This window comes from Cupressus sempervirens, chromosome 10 (genome assembly GCF_028749045.1).
Source record: "Cupressus sempervirens isolate cs-2001-9-10 chromosome 10, ASM2874904v1, whole genome shotgun sequence".
NCBI classification, from domain to species: domain Eukaryota; kingdom Viridiplantae; phylum Streptophyta; class Pinopsida; order Cupressales; family Cupressaceae; genus Cupressus; species Cupressus sempervirens.
This window is the reverse complement of record NC_143127.1, coordinates 628,215,126-628,237,676: the sequence shown is the minus strand read 5'-3', so window position 1 is coordinate 628,237,676 and position 22,551 is coordinate 628,215,126. Positions and strand designations below refer to the sequence as shown.

General features: G+C 33.0%; 1 protein-coding gene across 5 annotated transcripts; it reads right to left on the bottom strand.

Moving 5' to 3' along the window:
- Positions 1 to 269: 269 nt before the first annotated feature.
- LOC149535407 (carboxypeptidase) lies at positions 270 to 6,957 on the bottom strand. Of its 5 annotated transcripts, none has more exons than XR_016357140.1 (4): positions 6,575 to 6,950; positions 2,427 to 2,649; positions 1,488 to 1,605; positions 270 to 1,264 (listed from the first exon to the last, which is right to left on the bottom strand). XR_016357140.1 is itself a non-coding variant. In XM_089804997.1 (2 exons), the coding sequence occupies exons 1-2, from the start codon at positions 6,837 to 6,839 to the stop codon at positions 2,495 to 2,497; spliced, it is 420 nt and encodes a 139-aa protein (XP_089661123.1). In that variant the 5' UTR covers positions 6,840 to 6,950; the 3' UTR covers positions 2,329 to 2,494. The 5 variants fall into 5 exon arrangements, 1 of the variants encoding a protein (XP_089661123.1); XR_016357139.1 differs by having other exon boundaries at positions 1,488 to 1,599; XR_016357142.1 differs by lacking the exon at positions 1,488 to 1,605 and having other exon boundaries at positions 2,427 to 2,677; positions 6,575 to 6,957.
- Positions 6,958 to 22,551: the final 15,594 nt, after the last annotated feature.

Genomic DNA, 22,551 nt, shown 5'->3' with positions numbered 1-22,551 from the left:
TCTATACATTGGCAGAGACAGAATTCCATAAGCATACCCTATCTATCTAGTTGTAGCCATTTAAGACACACACAAAAAAAAAGACTGCAGTACTTCATTATCATTGTTTCCTTTATGCCTCTAGGTAGCCAAAGTTTGAAAGCATCTCTTGTTGGTGTCTAGGGGCATCACACCTTTTGTGCTAACACATTTGTGTGGTATAGAAAACTGCCAAAGTATTCTGTTTTGTTTTGATGTTAGTATAAGTTACACACAAGGTGCCATTGCCATGAATTTAATCCTTTTTGCTTTGTTATTGTTATTCTTTGATAAAATGCATGTCCCCTAACAACACAATGCAAGATTATTGGGGATACGCCCAATCTTGCACCCTACAAATTCCTCCAAAAGAACATTTTAAATACCCAACTAAACATAAATCTCATTTACTTGTATCAACAAATTGTTCATCAAATTACTCAAAGAAGACTCCTTAATTAAAAATGAACTTATTATGATTGTAATTTAGAAATTCAAATCTGCCTCTCCATGATGTAGATTTCTTGCCGTCATCTTGAGAGACCCCACTCTTCTCCAAACCTCTCTATCATTTGCAGAGTCAATTTACTCCACCTCAGCTTCCTGTCCAAAGGCTCTGTTCTCTTCTTGAAACCTTGTTTAAAACTCAGCACGTTTGTCTTCAATCAGCCACTTGACCTCTCACTAAACTGTACACCCACTGTTCTCTATTTGGTTCCAATCGAATCTCAAGATTTAATATTCTTTAATCTGCAAATTCAATCACTTTTATTTGTATCAGTCCAAATTTTCATCTTCCTCTGCTCTTCTTCTGGCAGGCTATTCCTTATGCACCCTGCAGTTCTTACTCTTTTAATCTTCGATCCATGTGCGTTCTCTCTCTATTTCCTGTGTCTTACTTTGCTATGTAAATTTTATTGATGTTTAAATCTGAAATCCAAGATTAAGCCTGTAATGAAGACTTCCCCTCACAATGCAGGATTCTGTCTTCTTCATGCAAGGGTCTCTATTCTCTTATGGCCCTCTCCTCCTTTTATGCTTGCGGCATCCCCTGTTTCCGTACACAACTGCTGTCTTCATATGCTAATCTTTTCAAAACAGCCCTCTGTCATCTTGGGTGCCACCTCTTCAAATTCCTGCTGTATCTTTTCCCAAATGCTGGCACGCATGGAATCTAGCATTACATCTGCCACCTGGATTTGCCTTGAAGTTTCTAAAGCCTTTTCAACAATTTCTTTTTCATATCCTGCAATCAAGGATTTCCACAAGACATCTCTAAGACATTTTGTCAAACAGTTTATGTCCCCTGCCTATGTTTCCACATTTGCATACATTTATGCTTGGGCAGTTAATACTAGAACATTTAACACAATCTTATGCTTTATGATTTGGTGTATGTTCATGCCTCAAACCAAAGGTTTTACTTAAAAGACCAACAAAAGAAAGTTGAGGTCATAATTTTAACTTACTTGTCACAGCTAGCAGAACAGAGAGTTGCCAAAACAAACTATAATGAAACTGAAGGAAACAAAGTAAAGGTTTTTTCCTTTTTCTCTTGGTCAGTGCTGATCACCAATCCACCTGCGCCTTCCCGCACCAAAACACATATTTTCATTTTGTTAAATGCATAGTAAGGCTCTCAGGATGAGTTATTTGTACAATATTTCGATGATTAATAACAAGGCCAAAAAGAAAAAGTACTCGCAATTCTTTAATCCCAGCTAAACTTCTATGTAAAACAATAAAGAACTTTCTTAAAACAAATTACTAAACTCCCACAAACTCCTGTAACCTTGCTTGAGTTATTTACAATACAACAATCACCAGGGTAGGCTTAATAAGAGCATTTCCAGATTAGTATTCCCATCAAATTTTGAATTCTAGTTTCTTAAAAAACAATAAAAGCTTTTAGAAATGCTAGACCAAGAAATGGAATCCAAGAACTAATGGATCTTAAGTAATAATTTAATGGCTGTTTTAAATACTAAATGTAGATCCCCACTATCTGTCAGTCATTCTGTAACTGTTTGTAGGGTTGTGAGGTGTAACTACTGTTTCAGGCAGACCTTATTCTTGGGTTTTCTTTTCTTTGGTGACTCCTTATTTTAGTAATTTTTGGTGTTTGTGTTGTGGAGATGATTTGGCTGCTGTCTTGCAGGTTGGAAAGAGCTTTTGGTCCCAATCTGCAATTTGCATTTTTTTGTTGGATGGAAGATAAGTTATATTGCTGTTTGTGTTTTCTGGACGGAACATATATATTCTGAGTAGGTGAATTTGTTTTGCATATCCATGGGGTTAAATAGAAGTATGTGCTTAACAGTTCTTTTTATTTTTCCAGAAAATGAATGATGTATAGTACATCATGGAAAGTACTAAGAAAAAAAATAAACAGCGTTACTGAGACTTGCCTGCAGAGAACAGAGGTTCAATCTGCATCAAGCAATGTCACCATTTCCATAACAAATAACAAGAAATCTTAATCATCATATGAAGAATGAGGTGCTGCAACACATCCGACATCAAAAGGATCTTCAGAGCCACAACAGTGCCAATATTGAGATATTTTGCCTCCATCTGGTGTACTCATGGTCCCTCCAGTATGCACGCTTTCAAACTTTCTCCTTGTTTCCCCTGAGAAGAAACTAACATCAACATGTGCCTACGAAAATAAGAATAAATTATTTTCAGAAAATGTAATGATATGAAATAAATTTGTATGTTATATAGGAATTTGCAGAGACTTATCAGACATGCACACATGTGATATACAACAGTGAACATGAAACTTCTTTACAGAGACTTATCAGACATGCACACGTGTGATATACAACAGTCAACATGAAACTTCTTACTTGTGGACATTAATCCTTCACCATAAAAGTAAAGCAGGGATTTATGGAATGGTACCCACTTCAACTAGTATAGTTTGTGTATGTAAAGCCCATGAAAATATAGCATGACTCGTGGAAATGGCTCCTTGTCCAAACGGCTGACCACTTTCTTTAGAAACTTGCCAACTTGAATAGATAAACAAAGACTTGACTTTCACTTGGATGGCCAATCAGGACAGACTATTGAAATGTGCAAATGCCCATAGAGGTAGACACCCATGAAACTACCCGTAAGAAATGCAGCACAAAAGTTGATTCACTACTGTTGAGCACATAGAAGTATCTCTTGTTTTGCATACTATGCATATCCCATCCAGATATAAAGGTTAAACTCAGAAGAGCTTCCATCAACCAAGTTTAGGACTTGCACTGTTTTGGTCTGCAAAATTTGAACTGAAGCCATAAGCATTCCTAATACAACCAAAACACTTTAACAGATTTGCAAACCGATAAGACCAGAAAAAACTTCTATAACAAGTCCATGCATTGGCCACAGAGCTAGATTTCCTCAAAGCTTGAATGATTTGATGTCCGAATAAAAATATTACTGAAATTATGTGTGTCTCTGCCAAGCTTAAAGTGTCACAAGATGGGATGGTAGCAGTGAGTTTCACCTCCTCCACCAGGCTGACAAAGGCATTTATTCAGCCTCACCAAAAGTCCTGTTATCTTAGAAGGTTAAATTTAATGGCCACCCTTGTACGGAAACCAAAAATGCTATTTTTGATGTCTGCGGAGATGAGTGTGATGTTTGAGACTAACATAACCTACATAATGAAGCTGTAACTTAGCTGCCTGCATAGAGAATTCATTTTTCCAATCGATTCATAAAAAACCGTTTGAAGGTGAATGTGAAGTTGAACAAGATTGATGTTACTTGTTAGCCTTTTCATATTTGCCAAGTTACCTGTATACTTGCATATTTCCCCAGCCCATCGAGTTATATCATTGGATCCACATTATTTTACACAAATAGAAAAAATATATATTAAATAAATGAACTGAAAACTCTACATCATGAACGATTAGACCAAATTATATACCCTGCAATAGAAGCCTTATGTGCCGGACACTTCTTACTTTGAAGACTTCATTTTTAGTGGCTGCTCCAAAGTTTAATTCAGAGTTTCTGTTCAAAATTTTAGGTATTTAATTTCTCATGTCATGTAGAGGTTTTGTCACCCCATGCTCAATGCCAAGTCCAAGCCTAAAATGTGCCCTGCAAATCCAAGCTGTGTCTAAGCATTAATACTATGGCCCATGGGCCATGGATAACACAGCTTTTGTCATGCTACAATTAAAAGGCACGCGCCAATGAGCCTGCCAGTAAGGCAATACATCCCCTTTCAACTAATTACACGTGTCTTCAGCAATATTGCTAACTTCTGGCAGGGCAATAAATTTGATGGATAGCTTTTAGACAGGACCTAAGTACCTTGGTAAGTACATATTTCTTTGTCGACTACAGGTTGTGAGGTAAAGAAAAGATAGGTGACAGTACCCATTGTCAAATGACAGCAAAAGGTCTTAAAAAATTACGGCCATTTTTTGGATATGATAGCAAACATATGTGAAAGCAAATTGACGACCTCTAGTGTCACACTATTGAATCTGTTACTTGGTAATTTACCATACCAATGATCTTGAAATAGGATTGAAAGAAGACACGTGATTTAATAGTTTTCAGATAATAATCCCAGAAGCTAGCCATCATGGATAAAACAGCAGTGCGAAGAACTTTGAGGCATGCAAAAGGGTTTTCAGTGAACTCCGAGTGCTTTCTTTTTGTGAGCATCACCTAGATGCAATGAGTGCTAAGTGTTCCATTCATTCTCTTGAGAAATGGGTTCGTTGGAACCACTACTGAGTTTGACTGAAAAAACTAAACAGTTGAATCGGTGATAGCATATCACAATCTGAGTTGTGTAGAAAATATCTCCTACTTATCAATTGTTGAGCTTAAGGGGCTTTCCAAAGAATGGTTTGTAAGGCACAACAATTGCTGAAGGTTTTGCGAATGGGGTTGCAAGTAGAGTGGTTTTAACCATGGAAGAAACTCTGTAGTTAATTTAAGTGCGCTCAAGCTGGAGTAAGACTGGGATGGGTGGCTCCCAAAAAGTGCCAATGCTTTACCCCTGTGAGCATCACCTAGATGCAATGCATGCCAAGTGTTCCATTCATTCTCAAGAGAGATGGCTTCGTTTGAACCACTACTCATTAAACATGGGTCAATGAGTTTGACTCAAAAAACTACACATTTGAATCCTGATAGCAATATCACTATATCTATATGACTTAGTGATCCTTCCTATGTAGATCCTTTTTTTTCTATCTTCGAGATGAAACTCCCGAGGGGGTTATATGTTATGCACATGCCCCATAGTCTAAGCACAGTTAAGGGCAAAGGGTTTCAAACTGCGTAGTATATTTTTATTATATCCTCGTCTTTCGAGCATATGTTTGACATGAAGCCCTTTTTAGAGGATGATATACACATTTAATAGTTTTTCTTCCCTTGTTTTTTCGTTGGAAAAATAGCTCCAGCAGGTATAGGAGGGAGGTGAATATAGCTGGGGATAGTCTTAGATATTCACGGACAAGTTCTACGACCGGACTAAATTCATCCAACTTTTGGAAATATCTTTGTTGATGCTCATCGCTCGGTTTATGTTTACTTCTCAGATTCCCTTGATGACTGAAGAAATTGTTTCAGGTTCTTATAGCACAAGGATCGATTGAGGGCAGAGATTTGAATAGAAAATTTATAATGGGCTTATCACTAATGACAAATATATGCTCAAAACTGAAAGAACAGTGAATACAGATCTTTCCACCCGTACATCTCGTTATCTCGCTCAACTGATTCGTTGTTCAACAAATCAAGATTCTTTAGGATCTCAGTCTTGAAACTTTCCTTGATCAGTGTGTAATCTTCTGTTCACATTCTTACGCTGCATTATTGGCATGTACGCGCATCAAGGATTCAACATCTGAGGAATACCCAAAAGCTACTCCTGGATTGCACCTGGTATTATCTTTTTTGCAGCCACGTATACTGGAGCGTCTTAGCTGTCCTCATATATAAAAACGCTGCTGGACTCTGGAGCCGGCCTATGTTTTGCTCCGATACAACTAATCGTATCTTCAACAATTAAACAATTATATCTATAGTTGGCTACTGACGAACCGAACGGGGCTTTCACACTACAATAAAGGCTTCTTACCAGATAGTTATGGCCAATCAAATAATATTTTGAAGATGGGTAGTCACTGTGAGGAAAATCCGTTACATCACAAATCAAATGTTAACATAATAATACCAGGATTACTATATTTATTAAAATTAATGAAGCGGATATAACATATCCATAAACATGTTTCCTAAAACACAGAATAAATGCACTCTAGAGCTGGTTACTAAGACACAAAACTAAGCTTGAACGCAACAAGAAAGGCTTCTTACCAAGATGGGTATGGCCCATGAAACATTAGTTTCAAGATAGGTGGTTGCCAGGGAAAGCCCACTCCACAAAATAAAGTTCTAACATTTAACAGTGCCAGGAATACCGTATTCGTTAAAATCAAAGAAATGCACACAAGACAAGTATATACGTGTTTCTTAAAACCCGGATTGTGCACTGTGCACTCTGCACTACAGTGATTACCTCCAAAATGTGCAGTGTGGTAGCCACATGCACGAGGGTGGTTCTTCAGTGGATCAAACTGCTTTTTGCAATTCCTGCAAGTCTTAAATGTGACATTGGAATTATTGGTTTCCGCACTGCACCTTATCGTGGCTCTGGAACTCCTTTGAGAGCACGGACGTCCTCCATTACAAGGACTCCGAGGAGGAATCCTATTCGAAGAGGTTAGTGCATCAATACAATTGGGAAAACCTGAAGTCCTCAATGTGTTGCACAAGGATGCCATTGCCTTGCCCTCCCCCACAGTGTCCTCGCGATTGAGGGAATCTAGTCCATATACCTAGGAGGTTTTACGATTTGGAGCCCACGGGCACATTGAACTGATTTGGTACAATTAAAGATCAAAGTGGGGCATAAATAATATTTCTATTTTATAACTAGCTTATATATATATCTCTATATATTATGTCGAAAGTAATCGTTTTCCAGGCGCCTATTTTTATTTTTATATATAGAGATATATATAAGCTAGTGGCAGTCACGGTGCAATAGGAAAAATATTTACTTTTTATTTTTTATTTTGATGAGGTTACTATAAAATTATTAATTAATTTTTAATTAGTATGAAGTTACTATAAAATTATGCTTCAAAATTATTTTTTAAATTTAATATAAGGAGTTTAATTTAGATTAAAAAATATATTTTATTTTTGAGATATTGTAAAGTAAAATGTTATAGTCATACGTAGATATATGGTTAGGGACAAAGTTACCATTATAGTTAATGTTAACCTTAGGGATAGAATTAGGGTTAGGGTTAGGGTTGGAGTTAAGGTTAGGGTTTGAGCTATGGTTAAGGTTAGGGATAGAGTTATGGTTATGGTTATTGTTAGAGGTATGGTTAAGGTTTGAATTAGAGTTATGTTTATGGTTAAGGTTAGGGTTAGAGTTATGGTCATGGTTAAGGTTAGGGTTAGGGTTATAGTAAGGCTAGGTTTAGGTCTAGGGTTATAATAAGGCTAGGGTTAGGGTTAGGGTTAATGTTTGAGTCAAGGTTAAGGTTAAAGTTAGGGTTAGGGTTTGAGTCAGGTATAAATTAAGGTTAGGGTTAGGGTTAGAGTCCAATTTATGATAGAGTTAGATCTACGGTTAGAGTTATGCTCATGGTTAAGGTTAGGGTTAGAGTTATGCTTATAGTTCGTGTTAGGGTTAGGGTTAGAGTCCAATTATGGTAGAGTTAGAATTAGGGATAGAGTTAGGGGTAGAGTTATGTTTATGGTTAAGGTTAGGGTTAGAGTAATGCTCATGGTTAAGATTAGGGTTAGAGTTATTGTTATGGTTATGGTTAGGGTTATAGTGGGGATAGGATTAGGGTTAGGGTTAGGGTTTGAGTCAAAAAAAAATTTAATTTAATATAAGGAGTTTAATTTAGATTAAAAAAATATTTTTTATTTTTGGGATATTGTAATGTAAAATGTTATAGTCATACGTAGATATATGGTTAGGGACAAAGTTACCACTACAGTTAATGTTAACCTTAGGGAAAAAATTAGGGTTAGGATTAGCATTAGGGTTAGGGTTGGAGTTAGGGTTAGGGTTTGAGCTATGGTTAGGGTTAGGGATAGAGTTATGGTTATGGTTATTGTTAGAGTTATGGTTAAGGTTTAGATTAGAGTTATGTTTATGGTTAAGGTTAGGGTTAGAGTTATAGTCATGGTTAAGGTTAGGGTTAGAGTTATGGTTATGGTTATGATTAGGGTTAGGGTCAGGGTTATAGTAAGGCTAGGATTAGGGTTAGGGTTTGAGTCAAGGTTAAGGTTAGAGTTAGGGTTAGGGTTTGAGTCAACATTAAAATTAAGGTTAGGGTTAGGGTTAGAGTCTGATTATGGTAGAGTCAGGTCTAAGGTTAGAGTTATGCTCATGGTTAAGGTTAGGGTTAGAGTTATGCTTATAGTTAGGGTTAGGGTTAGGGTTAGAGTCCAATTATGGTAGAGTTAGAATTAGGGTTAGAGTTAGGGGTAGAGTTATGTTTATGGTCAAGGTTAGGGTTAGAGTAATGCTCATGGTTAAGGTTAGGGTTAGAGTTATCATTATGTTTATAGTTAGGGTTATAGTTGGGATAGGGTTAGGGTTAGGGTTAGGGTTAGGGTTAGGGTTTGAGTCAAGGTTAAAGTTAGAGTTGCGGTTAGGGGTAAGGTTTGAGATAGGATTAAAGTTAGGGTTAGGGTTATGGTTAGGGTCCAATTATGGTAGAGTTAGATTTAGGGGTAGAGTTAGGGGTAGAGTTATGTTTATGGTTAAGGTTAGTGTTAGAATTAGGGTTAAGGTTAGAGTTAGAGTTAAGGTTAGAATTAGGGTTAAGGTTAGGGTTAGAGTTAGAGTTAGGATTAAAATTAGGGTGAGGGATAGGGTTTGAATTAGAGTTAAGAAAAGATTTAGGGCTATTGTTAGGGTTAACGTTACAATTAGAGCTAGAGTCAGGCTGATGGCTAGACTTAGGGTTAGGGTTAGAGTTAGGGTTACAATTAGGATTAGGGTTAGGGTTAGAATTAGGGTTACAAATATAGTTAGGGTTAGGGTGAGGGTAAGAATTAGGGTGAGGGTTAGAATTAGGGTTACAAATATAGTTAGGGTTAGGGTTAGGGTTAGAAAAGCACTTAGGGTTAGAGTTAGAGTTAGAGTTAGAGTTAGGGTTAGGGTTATATTTAGGGTTAGAAATAAGGTTAGGGTTAGAATTAGGGTTAAAGTTAGGGTTAGAGTTAGTGTTAGGGTTATGGTTAACGTTAGGATTAGCATTAGGGTTAGGGTTATACTTAGAGTTAGAGTTAAAATTAGAGGTAAATTTAGTATTAGTGTTAGTATGAGTTAGAGTTAGAATTAGAGTTAGGGTTAGAATTGGGGACAGGATTAGGGTTAGGGTTAGGGTTAGAATTAGAGTTAGAGTTAGGGTTCAAGTTAGAGTTAAAGTTAAAGATAGAGTTGGGGTTAGGGTTAAACTTAGGGTTAGGGTTAGAGTTAGGGTTGGGATTAGGATTAAATTAGGATTAGGGTTAGAGTTAGAGTTATATATAAGGTTAGAAATAAGGTTAGGGTTAGAATTAGGGTTAGAGTTAGGGCTAGAGTTAGTGTTAGGGTTATGGTTAGGGTTAGGGTTAGCATTAGGTTTAGGGTTACAATTAGAGTTAGAGTTAAAGTTAGAGATAGAGTTGGGGTTAGGGTTAGATTTAGGGTTAGGGTTAGAGTTAGGGTTGGGATTAGGATTAAATTAGGATTAGGGTTAGAGTTACAGTTATATATAGTGTTAAGGTTAGGATTAGGGGTAGGTATAGAGTTAGAGTTAGAGTTAGGGTTGATGTTAAGGTTAGGGATACAATTAGAGTTAGAGTTAGAGGTATAGTTAGGGTTAAAATTAAGGATAGGGTTAGAATTAGAGATAGAGTTAGAGTTAGAGTTAGAGTTAGGGTAAGAGATAGAGATAGATTTAGGGTTAGAATCAGGGTTAGGATTAGAATTAGCATTAGAGTTAGAGTTAGGGTTAGAATTAGTGTTAGGGTTAGGGTTAAGGTTAGGGTTAGGGTTAGGGTGAGAATTAGAGTTACTGTTAGGGTTAGAGTTAGGATTAGAGTTATAGTTAGGGTTTAAATTAGGTTAGGGATAGGGCTAAAATTGGGATTAGGGTTAGAATTAGGATTAGAGTTAGGGATATATATGTTAGGGTTAGGGGTAGAATTAGAGCTACAATTAGAATTAGAGTTAGGATTAGGATTAGGGTTAGAATTAGGGTTACAAATATAATTAGGGTTAGAGATTGAATTAGAGTTAGGGTTAGGGTAAGGGTAAAAACTAGTGTTAGGACTAGAATTAAAATTACAAATAAAGTTAGGATTAGAATTAGGGTTAAGGTTAGGGTTAGATTTAGAGGTAGGGTTTGAGCTAGAGTTAGAGTTAGAGTTAGAATTAGAGTTAGAAGAAGGGTTAGAGATAGAGTTAGGGTCAAAATTAGGGTTACTGTTAGCATAAGGGTTATAGTTAGAGTTAGGGTTGGCATTAGGGTTAGGGTTATAATTAGTGTTAGTGTTAGTGTTAGTGTTAGTGTTAGAATTGGGGCTAGAATTTAGGCTAGGGTTAGGGTTAGGGTTAGTCTATTAGGTTTAGAATTAGAGTTAGAGTTAGGGATCAAGTTAGAGTTACAATTAAAGTTGGAGATAGAGTTGGAGTTAGGGTTAGATTTAGGGTTAGAGTTAGGATTAGATTTAGGGTTAGAATTAGGGTTGGGGTTTGGATTAGAATTAGTGCTAGGGTTAGAGTTAAAGTTACATATAGTGTTAGGGTTAAGATTAGCATTATATATAGTGTTCGGGTTAGGATGAGGGGTAGGGTTAGGGTTAGGGTTAGGATTGGGGTTAGGGTTAGTGTTAGGGTTAGGGTTACAATTAGAGTTAGAGTTATAGTTAGGGTTAGAGTTAGAGTTAGTGTTAGGGTTAGAATTAGGGATAGAGTTAGGGTCAGAGATAGAGTTGGAGTTAGAGTTAGGGTTAGAGTTAGAATATGGGTTAAAATTAGGGTTAGGTTTAGGGTTAGAATTAGCATTATAGTTAGAATATTGGTTAGGATTAGGGTTATAGTAAGGCTTAGGGTTAGGGTTAGAATTAGGTATAGAGTTAGGGTTATAAAGGGTTAAGGTTAGGGTTAGGGGTAGAATTAGAGTTAGGGTTAGGTTTAGAGTCAAAGTTAGAGTTAGAGTTAGAATTAGAGTTAAAGTTAAGATTTATGTTATTATTGCGGTTAAGGTTATTTCTAGGTTATTAATCATATTATAGATGATGTTAGAGCTATTATTATAGATTACCTTAGTGTTAGGGTAATTGTCAGGTTAAATTTTTATGTGGGTTAGTTCTATTATAATTCCCATGATTAGTGCTATTGTGATACAAGTTATTAACCTTTTTAATAATGTAATCTCTCTCTCTCTCTCTCCCCCCCCCCCCCTTTCTCCCTCTATCTCTCTCCCTACTCTCTAACTACACCTAGTAATATCTCCCCCTGTCTAAACACACCCTCTAATCTCTCTCTATCTCTAGTCTCTAGATACGCCCCCTAATCCCTCTCTCTAGTCTCTAGATACACCCCCTTATCTCTCTCATCTTGCTCTCTAGATACACCTCCTAATCTCTCTCTCCCTCTAGGCTATCTAGATATTTCCACTTATAAAAAATATAATATTATTTCTAGTTTCTAGTACATATAGGGTTAGGTTAAGGTATATAATTTACTAAATGCTTAGTACAGTCATATATGGAGTAAGAGTTAGAGTTAGGATCCAAGGTTTACAATTTCGATGTTATGGTTAGGGTTAATAAGTGGTTAAATGTTACGCTAAAATAAGGGACATGGTTAAGGGAAGTATGAGATTTAGGTGTAGAGTTGGAGTATTTGGAGTAGAATTGTGGTCAAATTTGGGATATATGTTATACAAATGACTCAAATAGTGGAAAACTTTTAATTCATGAAAGGGAAATTATAAGTCCCAACACAACTTTTAAATGATGTAAAAAGTGTGAAAGAATATATAAGAATCAATTTTATGGAAATTATTTCTCCATGATAATGTGAGAACATTATATATTGTTGAATTTTTAATAATGCTAATGCAATTTTTATTGCAATGATTAAGAATTGTAATCAATAAATATACTTATCATTAAGGACATCTATTTAGACTTATGATTTTCTTTCTTAATTAACATATTTAGTAGCCACATCCATCAAAGAAATATTTTGTAGAATAATAAATTTATTTTTTCTTGTTCTCTTCTTCATGAAAGTTACATAGAACAATGGGGAAACAAAATTGCCAATACAACTAATTAGAACCATATACAAAAAATAAAAATCTTTATAATGGTGTAAATACATGTCACATTCTTCAATGATTAGGATTCTTTTGTGACCTTTATTTGCACAATGATCATTAAAGCCTTCTTTCATCATTGAGGGAAACCCATCCACTTTTGTAGATGTGTCGCACATGAATTTTTATGCATGTTTCATATGCATTACTTCCATTTCCTCAACATAGTCAATTGGAAATATTGTGTTCTCCACAACTTTAATTATAGTTGTGCACACCTCTTTAATTATTTGTAGGCATTTTCCAAACTCGGTCTCAAAGAAATCATTTGAGGTCATTAAAGTAGTCAGGCTAGTATCAAATAATATTTGATTCTCTGTTTGAGGCATCCATAATTCAAATAGTAACCTGCAAACTTATAAACAAACATCAACATATAGAAATTATGAGAATAAAAAAGTATTCATAATTAACACAAATTCTTTCAAACGAATAATTTTTAAAATAACATAAATAAAAATCAAAACTATTTCAAATGAAATAGTTAGATTGTAATGCTTGAAATATGGTGGCATTGTCTTCCACTTTTCAAACATTACAAACATAAATATTAATATAAAATTATATATACTATGAAAAATATTTAAATAAAACACATAATTAATTTAATTAATTAATGATAAAATATAAATTGAGTACAAGATTTGTTTATTTTAAATTAATCATTAAATTTAATAAAATACAAAATTTATTGATAAGGTGACCTTGTCATCCACATTAATGATAAAATTTAATTATGAAATATGAAAAATATAAATATTTTGAAACATGCAAATATAAAACTATTATGAAACATACAAATCTAAAACATACAAACCAAAATCATTTTGAAATATGCAAATCTAAAACTAATATGAAACATGCAAATATTATTCTAAATTGAAACATGCACATTAAAAATGTGCAAATGAAATGTATTATCAAATATCTAAATCAAATAGATTTTGATTCAATTTGAATTCTAAATCTAAATCAAACATGCAAGGCTAAAATATATGAAACTTATTGAAATTGAAATCTAAATCAAAGGAGACTATTATAAATAATTTTAAAATTAAAACTATATTTAAATCTAAATACATAACTAAGTCTAAATCTAAATGCAAAACTAAATTAAAAAATAGAAATCTCAAATGCAAAAATTTACTCCAAAACTTTAATATACACCTCTTAAAAAACTCTAATCTGCTCCAATAATCTCCACCTCTTCCTCCGTGTAAAAACACAAAATGAAAATGAAATATGGAGCATTTGTTTTATAACCTATGAGAGACTCCTCATATCCCTCAATAGATGTCTTTTGACATTCTACAAATTTGTTTCAAATTCTCCCCACTCCCCACAAAAAATAAACATGAATGTGCATCTAAGCTATCATATTTCTACAATCCATAAATATTGTATATGATTTATGGGAAAGATTGTGTAAGATTTTTTCCATCAACATTTCAAATCATACTACATGATCCATCATCAGGATGTCAAAGAGTCAAGGATGAATGTGCATGCAAAAATAAATTTAACAAAAAGAAAATATTTTATATTTAAAACTTTAATGAAATTATTTCAGCCCTATTTTTTTGGCTTTTATTTTTTGGCCTTATTTTTTTGAGTCCTATTTTTTGACATCGGGTCCTATTTTTGGCCCTTTTTTCAGGCTCTATTATTTTAGCATCCATTTAGTTTCATAATATTTTGGCCAGCTATTATTTCATTTTATATATATATATTTTATAATCTGATAATGATAAAATATATACTAAATATATGATTCATGTACTTTAAATAAATCATTAACTTTAATAAAATATAAATTATATTGATATGGTGACATTGTAATCCACATAAATGATAAAATCATACTTTGAAACATGAAAATATAAATACTTTGAAACATGCAAATGTAAAACTATTATGAAACATTCAAATCTAAAACATGTAAACTAAAACTATTTTGAAATATGCAAATCGAAAACTAATATGAAACATGCAATCTAAAACTAATTTAAAACATGCACTTTTAAAATATGCAAATGAAAAGTATTATAAAATATATAACTCAAAAGATTTTGAATGCAAATCTAAATCTAAATCAAACATGCAAGACTAAATTCTTAAATGCAAGCATAAACAATTTTGAATATAATTCTAAATCCAAATGGAACTAATTGAAATTGAAATCTATATCAAAATAGAATATTAAAACTAATTTTGAATCTAAATCTACATCTACATCTAAATCTAAATAAAAAATAGATATCTCACCAGCAATAAAATTACTCCAAAACTTCAATCTACCACTATTCAAAAACTCCAATCTAATCCTCCCATAATCTCCACCTCTTCTTTCCTGCAAACACATAAAATGAAAATGAAATGAGGAGCCTTTGTTTTATAGCTTGTGAGAGACTCCTCATTTCCCCCAATAGAAGTCTCTTCACATTCCACAAATTTATTTCAAATTCCCCCACTCCACACAAAAAAAAGCATGAATCTGCATGCAAAATTATATTTAACAAAAAATAAATCATATTGAAATTTTTTTGTCCCTATTTTTAGGGGCATTTTTTTGGGCCCTATTTTTCGGCTCTTACTTTTTAGGGCCCTATTTTTTCAGGCCTATTATTTCGGCCTCCATTTGGCATCCTATTATTTTGGGGCCTATTATTTCGGGAATAAATTTTTGTTTTATTATTTTATAAGGTGTCACATGGCCATGGCGAAATAAAATGCATTTATAAAATCATTTTCAATTAAATTAATGTGTAACCGCTCCCATTTCTTTTTTATTGACGGAGAATCTATTTTGACATATTCTTATGCTGGGTATTTGTGTTGTGATTGTATAGAATGCCTCTCGGCGTAATTATATATCTTGGGTAATAGCTAAATAGCCAACTAAATTATATAAAGACAATTTTTTTTGTAAAAAATAAAAAAGTTTCTCCCTTGTTATTATTATTATTATTAGTAAGCTAATGGAATCATGAAGTTCCATATTAGTTTCATAATCTAAAATTTTCAAGATATACTAATGTTTGCAAAAGTAATATTAATTTGCATATTTTTTCAGAATTGGAAGATACAATTTAAAAAAAATTGTATTGGCTCATGATAAAAAAGTAATGAAAAAATTCAATTTTCTTCAATAAAAATACAAATATTTTTTTCTATCACCTCTATTAATGCATTAATTGCAACTTCATCTTTTCCACATTTGTGACAAGTGGATAATTTTTTTTTTAATTTTAATTTTTTTTCGAACACCTCTATTAATGAATGCATTAATTGTAAATTTATCTTTTCCACATTTGTGACAAGTGGATAAACTTTTTTAAAAAAACAATCATTTTTATCTTCCACCTCACAAATATGTCTAATGAATATTAATTATTCTTATCTATTTTCCTTACCAAGTTTAAATATAGACTTCAATGTTTTATATTTCTTATTTTAAATATATTTATTACTAATTTTACATTGATGTTTATTTTTGTAATTTGTAAAATGTTATTCAAATATAAATATTTTGATCAAATCTAGAGTTAAATAGATTTCTTATTTTAAACACATTTATTATTTATAATAGTTTATGAAGAAGAACTCATATGAATTTAATTGGTAGAAATTTAGTTCATACATCATTATTTGTATTATTCATGTACGACACAATTAAATAAATAATAATAATAAATATTAATTTCTTTTGAAATCTACAAATATTTATCAATTTATTTATAATTCAAAATTTTAACCATATTATTAGACTTATCCAATCATATAAAAAAAATCACTAATCTCATATTTTCAGTGGTTGTACATTTTTCTTTAAATTTAACTATTTCATAAAAATTTAAAATATCACTCCACTAGTGAAATATAGGTAAAAGTATCAAATTTATATTATTGAACTTAAGAATATAGTATAAAAAAATACACTGTTATAATGAAAAGTAAAAATTTTGCCATCACATCACTACATTTAATTGTATCATTAATACCATTTAATTGTATCATTAATACCATTTAATGTTATTAAATGAGCCTTCTGTCCTTAATATCTTGATGAAATCTATTTGTTGACATCAGCGTCACAATTTCCAATTAAACAGAGGGGTTTATGTTGGACCAAATTTGCAGGTTATCTGTGACAAGTGGATTAACTTTTTTTTAAAACAATCATTTTTATCTTCCACCTCACAAATGAATGTCTAATCAATATTAATTATCCCTATCTATTTTCCTTACCAAGTTCAGAAATAGAGTTAAATGTTTTATATTTCTTATTTTAAATATATTTATTATTAGTTTTACATTGATGTTTATATATATATATTTCTTATTAGTTTTACATTGATGTTTATTTTTGACAATTGTAAAATGTTATTTTAAAAAAGTTTACACTATGTATTACTAGCTACTATTTTACAATTTTGCTCAAATTTTTTTATACCATTAATACTACCCCTCAAACTTACTACATATTTTGGTACTTTAATTTAAGTAATCAACAATTATTTTTTTTAATTAAATATTTCAACTTATAATTGAATTGGTAGAAATGAGTAGTTCATTCATATAATATAATTTTTATTGTTATTTATATATTTCTTAAAATAATAAAATTGTTAATATTTGTCCTTATAATAACATATCATTCTCTCTTTTAGCTCTCTCTTTGTATAACATTATATCCCATGGGCCATAGGCATCCTTGATATCAACACTACTTAAATGTATATATATAGAAAAATGTTATGAACATTTCCATTTTAAAAGACACTTCAACATTTTCCATTAGTTCCTCACTAAACACAAAAAAATAATCTTGAGCCATAAGTTACCATCAGTAAAACACAGAGGTGTTGATAAAATAAAGATCATTACAAAAGCTACTTTAGTTGTTAAGTCTACCATTTATAAGATCGTCACCTTACAATGGTTACCTTTTGTTTATATATGTCAATGAAAGATCGTCCCTTTCATTACATATCATATGCTAAATAGTAGCCACCATGAACAAAGTAAGAGGGTGGTAACTAGTACAAAGGCTTTCATCTCAATTCTCTCTCATAGAAAAGAATGCATTACAAGGAATTTCACTTAGAACTTCTCCTTATAGAGAAGATATCATTCACAAAGGATTGCACCTCGAAAATTCTCCCTCTAAACAATGATCCTAGGAAGTCAGATCCTGTAGCTACTCCCTATAAGACTCTCTTCACCCAAGGATGCCTCTTAGACTCCCTCTGAATCTTATATCAATATTTCAACCTTTAGGTGACAAGTCGGCCCATCAAATCATGTAGCTATACACATGTATTTTTAGACTCCCTCTAAATATCAATCTTATGAGCTCCTACATTGCCTTTGAAAAAGTGTCAGATTCCCTCTTAATGAGAGAATACTCATTATCTCAATCATCAAGGATATTTGATTCAAGAGTCTCACTTTATGCAACCTAATGAATTATGAATTAAATCTTCTTTGTGTCTGCACAATGTTTAGTGGCATGTGTAAAGTAGCAACCTTCTTTTCCTACAAGAACATTCCCAACATAAAGGAAAAGATCAAGGCAAATAGCTAGTATGTATAGAAACACAAATACATAAATGCAATACTCAAACATATGAAATACTTATCTGCACATAAACATTATTGATACAAGTTGCTCTAGTGAGGGTCTATATGCAACAAATCAAAAAATCATCTCCATATAAGCATTGTCAAATAATGGGAATGAAACATTGGTTATAATTCCTCCCACTTACTCAATTTTACAAGGTTTTCAGTCACTCTTTAGTCCCATGACTACACACATGAATTTCTTTCTTCCTTGAATGCAATCTCTTATACTTCTTGGTTTGTCATATTGTATTCTGCACAAAGGGCTTGTGATCGATATATTATTTTCATTAGCCAATAGGAAGTTGATTCTTCAATTGGTCAACACCCGTATTAGCATTTGAGCATGAATGGTGACTTTGCAACTCACAAAATCTATATCATTTTTTTACAATGTATGCAAAGTATAAGCTTTCTCAATGTGTCCATTCACCAACTTCACTCCTTCATTTCCAATAGATGAAGTAATGCAATCTCTCTCTCAAAACATCTTATCTACATTAGCTAAGAGGGTGTTTGGTTGTTCTTCATGCTTGATGTCCACAATGTTATAATGAAACTTCTAATAACATCATCTAAATATTCCTAGTATTAGGGTGAATGCACAAAGTTGGGTCGCAATTCCACGGAAGTCAAATCCGCAAAATGAAACTTCTTAGAAACGAGTACTTGATTTTAAAAAACGGGCACCCATTTTTGGTTCGGGTGCTCGACCCTAAATTTAAAAAATGGGCACCTGTTATTTTTAAAAATCGGGTACCCGTTTTTTATTTTCAAAAAATGGGTACCTGTTTCTCAAAAAAATAAAAATAATTTTTTTTTTTTAGAAACGAGCACCCGTTTTTTAAAAATCGGGTACCCATTTTTTAAAAGTAAAAAACAGGTACCCATTTCTTAAAAATTCAATTTTTTAAGTTTTCGACGGATTTTATAGGCCGCTTTTAGCTTTTCAAAACAGGTACCCGTTTTTTGAAATTCAAATAACGAGTGCCTGTTTCTTACAACATGAGGCGGGATTTTTTTTCCTTGCCTCAAATTTTGGTTTGGGATAGGCTTGGTGAGACCAAGCCTATGCCTTGGCTAAGGCATTGAATTGACAAATTCATGCCTTGCCATAATTTTTAGAGGGTCTTCCCGATCAAATTTTTTTACGAAACAAAAACTCATTAGAGCTCTCATTGTCCTGATTTCAGAAATATAAATTTTATAGAGTTATATTTTTATTTACTATTTTTAATTATCTTTTAATCAAAGGTGGTACCTAAATGTAAAATAGCAACGTTCACTAAAACTTTAATAACTTTTTTATTTTATATTTTTTCTTAAATTAATTTATATGTCATCAATCTACATTCAATTCTTTTGAAGTTAAAAAAAAAAATTTGAAAAAAGTGAAATTTTGATCAAATTATGGTGTCCGTACACGAGAGGTTTAAAAATTTTCTTTTATAGCCAATTAAAAATTAATAATAAAAAAAAAATTCATTAAAAAATTCAAGAAAAATATTCTCATCAATCTTTGGTGTGTCAGGTAACTCCATTTAAAAGGATTCACAAAAATTCATTCATTTGTGTCAAATTATGGTGTTCGTACACGAGCGTGGTATGGTCTTGAAAAAGGCATTTTGAAAAAGTGGTTTTTAAAGATCCATATAAAAAAAAAATCTATTATATGGGTATACAAATAAATTACATATTCAAAAAGAAGATTCCAGACACTACAATTTTTATTTTTGAAGTTTTTTTATATTTAATCTCTAAATAGCTCAAATTTTGGCATCAATTGACATAATATTTCAAAAACAGGAAAAACACTTCCACTTTTTGGCCAAAAGTGAGACCCAACTTCTTGAACTGACCCATTATATTTATGTTGCACTCCCATACAAAAGGTTGGATTCCAGGCTTGTTGTAAGTCACATAACCTGATGCTTAATTTTATCATGTCATCATGTTCGGATTCATCACTACTATCATATGCAATGTCACTACCACTAATTTGTGTCTTCCTGCATCCTATAACATCTTGTTCCAATCTATTTCTAGTGACCTTTGTATGGACTTGCTCAACATGTGCATCTGTAACCTTGAGGCTACAAAATGCTATAACACTAGCAAAGGTTTGATTTTTTGGGAGAGATGCTTCTCAAAAAAATTGTATCCCTTCATGGTCTCCTTCAGCTCCTTCGAGATCTAAGATTTGTAAAGCATGCTTGATTATTTTCCTAAAATTGGTTATGGACAAGCATGTGTCCTGCTTGCATACTTCAATCATTCACATGGAAGACGACAATATGCAGAGGTAAATAGTACGTGTGTCTAGTAGAGATCCAACCACATCCACATAGGGCCAGATCTACTTTCGCATCAGCATAATAAGAAGGAAATTTTCATAGGGGAAATACTTAGCAACCACTTCAGATTGCATGTGACCCTCACATGCCTTGCCCCTTAAAAATTCCATACACCAGTGGATGCCACTCATATGCAAGAGGAACTATGTGCTATATAGATGTTTTGGATTATTATTCATGTCCTCCATGACTAAATCAATGATAGTTTTGTCCACTCTTCCACCAAATTTGTGGTCATACATAGTATGCGCTACATTTCAACTCCATCTCCCAGGCTCCAACGACATACTTATATTGTCGATCCAATGACATGGCTATGTTATTTAGAAATGAAAGGGTTTACTTTTTCCTCATCTTCCTGCTCCATTGTGTCCATCCAAGATTCCTCTTATCTAAGCACAAACCAAGTGGATCCTCCAAGTGAGGGTTATTTCAAACTCAATTTTGATGGGGCCTCTAAAGGAAATCCAAGTAACTCTGGCTGTGGCATAGTCATTAGAGATTTTTAAGATCATGTGATTGCAGCAAAATCATCTTCTTGTTGGAAATATAAGAGGAGTAACTGAGAGGGGAGGGGTGAATCAGTTACTACAAAAATAAATCTCAAATCCCTTAGATGTTAGTACAAAATGCAAATAGATAACTGAATACTATTGAAGCTTGGTAAACACACAGAATGATGTAACTTGGTAGTAACTAGATTAGCTTGGTAAAAGATTAACTTAAGAACCATTAGATGTTATCTGAGATTGCCATTACTTTAACTTAGTTGCAAACACATAAAGAAAATAGCATGAACATATTTGACACAAAGATTTAATGTGGAAACCCAATTTGGGAAAAACCACCAATAGCAACTAGTTACTGATTTTCACTCTTTTGAAGTGAGCCCTGTTAGGAGCCAACCCTATTAAAGGTTACAAAACACACTGTTAGGTGTGACCCTATTAAAGGATTTAATCACCCTATTAGGAGTAGCCTAGTTAGAGGTCTTGAGAACAATTCAATGGAATTGTCACCTTGTTAGAGGATTTGTAAATAGTTGTTAATCCAACTCTATTAAGAGATTTAGGTCACTACTACAATGGTTAGAGAGTAACAATGAGTTGACCTGATTTGAATGCAACTTAATTGCTGATTTTAGATCTTTGTTCTAGCTTGTACTTGATCTTTCTTGATTGAATATGACTTTGTTGCACCACAAGGATATTCTACTTATCCTTCAAATTCGCTTCTTCTGCTTACCAATAGATCTTCATCCACATCACCATAACTTGCACATTCTCTTGCACTCACTTGCACACTTTCTTCCACATTTTGAAATCACAACTTGACCTTATACTTATACCTTTCACTTTTTCAAGTCGACTCAAATGCAACTTACAATAATCAATATTCATCACCTTAGTCGGTTGGAATCAATAGATAACAAAACAGGAAAATCCTTTGCTAGTCGACCCTACTTGGTAGAAACTAAATATGAAGCAATTTCCTTCATTAACCAACAGAAGCTCGATTAACACTGCAATCTTACAAAAATCTTTTAGCAACTAGGTGAGCTCAGTTATCACTAGTTCCATCCAACTTTCCTTCATTACCTGAGTGAGCTTGGTTAACACTCTCTTTCTACAACTTTTCCTTCAACACCCGAGTGAACTTGATAGACACTGCCTTCTGAACTAGGCAAACATAGGAATACTTGGTAGACACTGAGAATTGTCTTCACTACCCAAGTGAGCTCAATATATACTGAATGATAATGATTATGACATTTGTGCAACATCAAACACAACACATAATTAATCAATTGTATCCAACAATCTCCCTCTTTGGCATTGATGGAAACACAACATGTCATAGCACAATGAAATTTTGGATTAGAGAACTCCCTCTATCAATATGAGCTTTTCCTTTTACTAAATTCTGTCTGCAATAGCTATTACCAAGTTCATTCAGAACATGATCCCTCTTTCAGCATACTTCATCTTTTAGAGAACTTCTCACTCTCTGGTTTCTAACTTTATTGAAGTTCAAAAATTTCTTAGAGATATGAGAGTAAACTTCTCTCTCTTTGACAACACATGCCAAAGACATTAACTCTGTAAATT

Excerpts from the sequence above, each read along its gene's own strand:
- LOC149535407 (XM_089804997.1), bottom strand. The coding sequence starts at position 6,839 with ATGGCATCCTTGTGCAACACATTGAGGACTTCAGGTTTTCCCAATTGT. Across the intron at positions 2,650-6,574 it reads CCACACTGCACATTTTGGAG|GGGAAACAAGGAGAAAGTTT; the intron begins GTAATCACTGTA and ends GTTTCTTCTCAG.